At 25.2% G+C, this 8,927-nt stretch overlaps 1 protein-coding gene across 2 annotated transcripts in view; it reads left to right on the top strand.

Annotated features, from left to right (window-relative positions):
• LOC123516299 overlaps positions 1-8,797 on the top strand; it is a 15,538-nt gene extending 6,741 nt beyond the window's left edge. For both annotated transcript variants that reach the window (XM_045275573.1, XM_045275574.1), the window contains exons 4-6: positions 3,583-3,665; positions 8,215-8,412; positions 8,527-8,797. In XM_045275573.1, coding sequence (XP_045131508.1) covers positions 3,583-3,665; positions 8,215-8,412; positions 8,527-8,604 — 359 coding nt within the window. In that variant the 3' untranslated portion in view covers positions 8,605-8,797. The remainder of the gene's footprint in view (positions 1-3,582; positions 3,666-8,214; positions 8,413-8,526) is intronic.
• The last annotated feature ends 130 nt before the right edge of the window (positions 8,798-8,927 follow it).

Below are 8,927 nucleotides of genomic sequence, written 5' to 3'. Positions count from 1 at the left end.
ATATATATATATATATATATATATATATATATATATATATATATATATATATATATATATATATATATATATATATATATATATATATATATATATATATATATATATATATATATATATATATATATATATATATATATATATATATATATATATATATATATATATATATATATATATATATATATATATATATATATATATATATATATATATATATATATATATATATATATATATATATATATATATATATATATATATATATATATATATATATATATATATATATATATATATATATATATATATATATATATATATATATATATATATATATATATATATATATATATATATATATATATATATATATATATATATATATATATATATATATATATATATATATATATATATATATATATATATATATATATATATATATATATATATATATATATATATATATATATATATATATATATATATATATATATATATATATATATATATATATATATATATATATATATATATATATATATATATATATATATATATATATATATATATATATATATATATATATATATATATATATATATATATATATATATATATATATATATATATATATATATATATATATATATATATATATATATATATATATATATATATATATATATATATATATATATATATATATATATATATATATATATATATATATATATATATATATATATATATATATATATATATATATATATATATATATATATATATATATATATATATATATATATATATATATATATATATATATATATATATATATATATATATATATATATATATATATATATATATATATATATATATATATATATATATATATATATATATATATATATATATATATATATATATATATATATATATATATATATATATATATATATATATATATATATATATATATATATATATATATATATATATATATATATATATATATATATATATATATATATATATATATATATATATATATATATATATATATATATATATATATATATATATATATATATATATATATATATATATATATATATATATATATATATATATATATATATATATATATATATATATATATATATATATATATATATATATATATATATATATATATATATATATATATATATATATATATATATATATATATATATATATATATATATATATATATATATATATATATATATATATATATATATATATATATATATATATATATATATATATATATATATATATATATATATATATATATATATATATATATATATATATATATATATATATATATATATATATATATATATATATATATATATATATATATATATATATATATATATATATATATATATATATATATATATATATATATATATATATATATATATATATATATATATATATATATATATATATATATATATATATATATATATATATATATATATATATATATATATATATATATATATATATATATATATATATATATATATATATATATATATATATATATATATATATATATATATATATATATATATATATATATATATATATATATATATATATATATATATATATATATATATATATATATATATATATATATATATATATATATATATATATATATATATATATATATATATATATATATATATATATATATATATATATATATATATATATATATATATATATATATATATATATATATATATATATATATATATATATATATATATATATATATATATATATATATATATATATATATATATATATATATATATATATATATATATATATATATATATATATATATATATATATATATATATATATATATATATATATATATATATATATATATATATATATATATATATATATATATATATATATATATATATATATATATATATATATATATATATATATATATATATATATATATATATATATATATATATATATATATATATATATATATATATATATATATATATATATATATATATATATATATATATATATATATATATATATATATATATATATATATATATATATATATATATATATATATATATATATATATATATATATATATATATATATATATATATATATATATATATATATATATATATATATATATATATATATATATATATATATATATATATATATATATATATATATATATATATATATATATATATATATATATATATATATATATATATATATATATATATATATATATATATATATATATATATATATATATATATATATATATATATATATATATATATATATATATATATATATATATATATATATATATATATATATATATATATATATATATATATATATATATATATATATATATATATATATATATATATATATATATATATATATATATATATATATATATATATATATATATATATATATATATATATATATATATATATATATATATATATATATATATATATATATATATATATATATATATATATATATATATATATATATATATATATATATATATATATATATATATATATATATATATATATATATATATATATATATATATATATATATATATATATATATATATATATATATATATATATATATATATATATATATATATATATATATATATATATATATATATATATATATATATATATATATATATATATATATATATATATATATATATATATATATATATATATATATATATATATATATATATATATATATATATATATATATATATATATATATATATATATATATATATATATATATATATATATATATATATATATATATATATATATATATATATATATATATATATATATATATATATATATATATATATATATATATATATATATATATATATATATATATATATATATATATATATATATATATATATATATATATATATATATATATATATATATATATATATATATATATATATATATATATATATATATATATATATATATATATATATATATATATATATATATATATATATATATATATATATATATATATATATATATATATATATATATATATATATATATATATATATATATATATATATATATATATATATATATATATATATATATATATATATATATATATATATATATATATATATATATATATATATATATATATATATATATATATATATATATATATATATATATATATATATATATATATATATATATATATATATATATATATATATATATATATATATATATATATATATATATATATATATATATATATATATATATATATATATATATATATATATATATATATATATATATATATATATATATATATATATATATATGTAAGTATGTGTATTTGCTTTGTGTCTATTCATATAAATATGATTTTCCGGTACAGTTTATGGTGTGATGGTATTCTATATGATCTGCGCTTCGATCCAGGGTTTGTGCGCCGCCATGATGGTGTACGGAGTGTTGAAGGTAAGCATTGACCGCTAACCACTATCCACTGACCACTTGGCAATGAGCACTGACCACTACCCTCTTACCAGTAATCACTGAGCATTGAGCAGTAAGCAATGAGTAGTGGCACACACCATACTTTCAATGATTCAGGCTACTTGTTCACATACAGTCGTATGCTTTACTTGTTTACCAGGTAAATGTTCATAGTTCCTAGTGCCAAATATTTTCACATATACAATTTAACTGTACAGCTTTATATTTTGATGTTGTCATATTTTATACCACAGATAACAGTAGATCTGGATTTGACATGAAAATAGCCGCGCTGCAGTATCGTACCCAAAGCCGGAGAACGGACCTTAAATTTCAAACCTCGAAATCTGAGCTGCTAGCTAACATGAATCTATGAAAATCACTATGAAGCAAGCTAACTGTGTTTAATTCAATGTCTGAAAGCGATATCTAAATCCATACAACCGTGTCGTTGTACCGCTCAGTTATATGAGGCAAACACGAGAATTTATATAGTAGCCTACCAGGTGGATGATTAAATACAACTTTAAACTTACAGCTGTATTTCAAACACAAAATGCAAATTTTGTATCACTTATAAATTACTTTACATGATTTTGGCTGTCCACTTGCTCATCTCTTCTTCACACCTGTGAGTTTACGCCTCTTGTCATCACTCTGTGACCGTGTGTTACCTCCTGTGGCGACACCAGGTTTGCGCTTGGCGTGGACATCACTGTTGGTGTCTTACTATCCCACCCCTTATATATGTCACAGATGTTGCACTAGCGTACTCTATATAATTTCATTAACAAAAATGCAACTTTTTTTTTTTTTTTTTTTTTAGGAAGACTATTTACAAAGCGCGTAGGCGGGCTTTATTATTTTTTTACATCATTAACGCGAAGAAATATATCGCAGTAGTCACTATCAGTCACTGCCTAGGCATTGTTTCCTACCATTCTAGTCACTATTAATCATTCATCGGTTTGTTGCAGTCACGTTAGTAATCAGGTGAGTTTAACACTTAACAGCACTCCACAGTACACTTCCACGTCACAGTGATGTCAATAACATGTCACTGTTCTTCACCAGTGTCACTATCTTTTCCCAAACTGACCATCTATATGGCACCAGGTGTCATAACTGCAGTCACTGCCACCAGTTGCACGCGTCTCGGATTACGTCCCAGTTACAGCCTCTCACTCTGCCATTTTGTGTGACCTCTCACTTCAGTGTTTCACATTGTACGCCTCAAGTCACCACTAGCAGTTCTTCTCCACTGTACCACTGACTTAACTCCGTATACAACACTCAGCGTCACCCTACACACGTCACGGTTGGATATACCACTCACAATGTTAAATCTCTGTGCATTATACCACTCACAATGTTCACTCCTTATTCACCTCACTGTACTTCATTACTCACTACACAGTGACATCACTAGCGACTGCATCACACACGCGCATAATAACATTTTCATGTGAGCCTCGACACACTTTCACTGTAAATCCATTGTTAGACAAAACTCTTTCAACAGCATTCACATTTCACTGTTTCATTGTCTCCACAGATATGTCAAAATGCCTGAACATGCACGTAACAATTATAACCCCTCACTCTTGGCTGCAGCGGTATCCCTAGCACGACTGACTTGAACCGAGTGACTTGAGTGACTGTCCGTTGGCTAAACCGTTGGCCGTCTCGCTGCTGGCCTGAGATTTTAAAATGATCCATTCGCAGTAGACATGGATGTATACAACTTGCCACAAATATGTACATAATGATAATAATAATAATAATAATAATAATAATAATAATAATAATAATAATAATAATAATAATAATGTTTCCTCCAGGTAGAGGTCAGCCGAGCCCTTAATCTGGTGCACCTCACAGCCTCCACAAATGCACATGCCTTCCCACTTTCCTTAAAAAATGCACCTTATACTGTATAAAACTTTACAAAATTATAACTTTAACAGTCAGCTGCCTCGTACTACCAGTCGATCGCTTTGGGTACGTTACTGCAGTGGCGGCGCGGCTCCGCAGTCCCGTGTCAAATCCAGATCTACTGTTATCTGTGTTTATACCTATACATATTTCATACAAAAATCACTAAACAAAATCTCACGTAACAACTACCTTACTTAGTACATTGTAGGTTATGCATGTTGTCACTGTCTCATACACACACGCAGGAAACTTGGTTGCATGTCAGTTGGTCCGTAAGCGATTGGTAGTCAGGTCATACTCAAGACAGTGATCATCAAGACAACTGACACCCAAACCAATTGAGATCCAAATTAGTTGGTTCCCAAACAATTGAGACCGCAGTCAACTGGTCTCCAAACCAATTGAGATCCAAGTCAACTTGTTCCCAAACCAATTGAAACCCAAATCAACTGATACTCAAACCTACTGAGTCTCTCTTTCCATTCCTATTCAGTTTGTCAGCATCCAGCATCTGCAGGGTTACTGATGAAACTGCAACCTCCATTGATGATGTCAAAGAGGTTGTGGCAAAGTTGAGGGGTGGAAAGTAGCTGGCATCTGTAACATCAGTGCGAAGCTGCTCAAAGAGGGGGTTGAAACCATGATGCGTGGTTTCCATGCTGTCTTAACTGCTGTATGGCATTCAGGTACCATTCGCCCTGAATGAAAAAAGAGATTGGTTATCCCTATCTGGAAGGGGAAAGGGGACCGTCAGGATTGCAACAAGTAACTCAATCTCAAGAAGGCGTTTGACTCAGTGCATCGAGAGACACTCTGGGATCTTCTGCATTTCTGTGGGATTTCTGCAAGGATTATTGGTCTATTAACTGGCCTCTACTTCTTCCTTGCTTCTTCCCTATGAATACGGGAGTGAGGCAGGGATGCGTGCTTGCTCCATCACTTTTCAACATTTCTATGGACTGGGTATTAGGAAGAGTTGTAGACCAAAGTCATTGTGGAGCATCAGTCAGCAATACTGAGATTACAGATCTTGTTTTTGCTGATGATGCAGTAATTTTTGCTGAGTCACTGAAGGTTCTGGTAATAGCTCTAGAGGTACTGGACAAGGAGGCGAAGCCCCTGGGACCAAGGTTCAGGTGTTTGGAGGCTGACTGTATGAAACAGTACAGTCTGTCCATGTGTGTGGCGATGTTAGGATCAGAAAGTTTCACATATCTTGGTTATGTAGTGGATAACGACGGTGGGTCGAACCAGGAAGTTGTACGGGTTATTGGCCTGGCTCGCGGCGTTATATACTCGCTGAACACAATTAATTGCCATTGTCGGTACCTGTGCAGACGAACAAAGATTCGCTGGTGATCCCTGTCTTAAACTACGGATGTGAGACATGGACACTAAACACCGATCTGAAGAGGCGAATTGATGTCTTTTGGTACTAGATACTCGTACCTTCACAGGTTTATGGGGTACCGCTGGTGTGACTTTGCTTCAAATCAGCGATTACTCCAGGAGTCTGATTCGAGGCCGATTACCAGCATAGTCCGTCAACGCCAACTGCGACTATATGGGCATGTGGCACGCTAGCCGAAAATTGATCCTGCATATTGGGTTGTCTCTGGAAGGGATAACCCAGCATGGAGGAGGCCAAGGGAACGTTCACAAAACTCTTAGCTACGGCAAGTCGATGCCTCCTGCTGGGAGTTACTTGGCATGGGAAGGGAGCCTGCATGGAGACTTGCAAGGTGTGACCACCTGAAGTGACACGAAAGGGTAGGCGAAGCGACGCATCCCCCGGCGTATGCCCCCCATGATTGATTGCCATGTGTCAGTATACATTCTCAAAGAAAAAGATATATGTACTACATCTAGATAATAAACACACACACACACACACACACACACAACTTCACTGGGAATGTATACTGACTCACTGAACGAGAATGAACAGAGAGGCGTAGTAGGTTTGGAGACCAATTGACTTGAGTAATTTTTTTTTTTTTTTCATTTATACTATGTGGGCTTTTCACGGGAATCTATGGGTTAAAGGGATACTTTTTGTGGTACCTTCTATCTCAAACTTTACCCGTTTCGAAACCGTTGCCCCGAGTGAGGTAGCCCAACCTACACTTGGACCGTGGACAGGATTCGAATTCCTGCGCTTGAAGACCTCTCGAACCCAAAAGCATGCATGGTTCCACAATGCACCATGATGGGCCCCCAATTTGGGTTAGGTATCAGTAGCTTTTGATGATCACCTGTTTTGAGCATCAGTTGCCTTGTTGACCTGACGACCTGAGCACCCATCGCTTAGGGACCAAATGACTGTAAACCAGGAAACTTGATTCTTACATCATTGTTGTTGTTGTTGTTATTATTATTATTATTATTATTATTATTATTATTATTATTATTATTATTATTATTGTTATTACTACTACTACTATTACTACTACTACTACTACTACTATTAGTACTACTACTACTATTATTATTATTATTATTATTATTATTATTATTATTATTATTATTATTATTATTAATGTTATCATCCTCATCACCATTGTCCTCCTGGTGATGATGTTCTACCTTTCAGGACAAACCGACTCTGATCATCCCCTTCATGATCAAGAACACAATTGTAATAGCCTTAAACATCATCTTCTGCAGTGCTGTTGTGGCTTTTCTGTGTGTATTCAACTTCTTTTTGGTGATCCCCTATGTTTATTGTTACGGGGCCATGATCTTCATGTGGACCTACTTCTTGCTAACCGTCAGGGCTTACTATTATGAGGTATGGTACTTTTACTATGATGAAATATAATGCACTCTCATTATTCTGAATAGTTGATATTTGCTTGCAGGTGATGAGGTATTTACTCTAATTCATTCTTATTCTTATTCCCAGCTGAAGCATGGCAAATCAGTCGACCATCACAGGTTGACTGAACACTGTCAAGTCGAAAACTGCCACACCGGTATGTAAGCTGTGAAAACGATGCATTCAAAACAGAATACTTAACTCCAGAATCACGGGCCGCCGTAGTACAGTAGAACCATGCGTGCTTTGAGGTCTGAGGGGTCTCCAAGCGCACGGGTTCAAATGTTGTCCGCGGTCTGAGTGTAGGTTGGGCTTCCTCACTCGGGGCAACGGTTTCCTAGCGGGTGGGCTTTCAGATAGGAGGTACCACAAAAAATATCCCCTTTAGCCCATTAATTCCCGTGAAAAGCACACATGGTATGAATAATAATAAAAAATTTATATATATATATATATATATATATATATATATATATATATATATATAT

This window comes from Portunus trituberculatus, chromosome 40 (assembly GCF_017591435.1).
Source record: "Portunus trituberculatus isolate SZX2019 chromosome 40, ASM1759143v1, whole genome shotgun sequence".
In the NCBI taxonomy this organism is placed as follows: domain Eukaryota; kingdom Metazoa; phylum Arthropoda; class Malacostraca; order Decapoda; family Portunidae; genus Portunus; species Portunus trituberculatus.
This window is presented reverse-complemented; position numbering and strand designations above follow the sequence as displayed.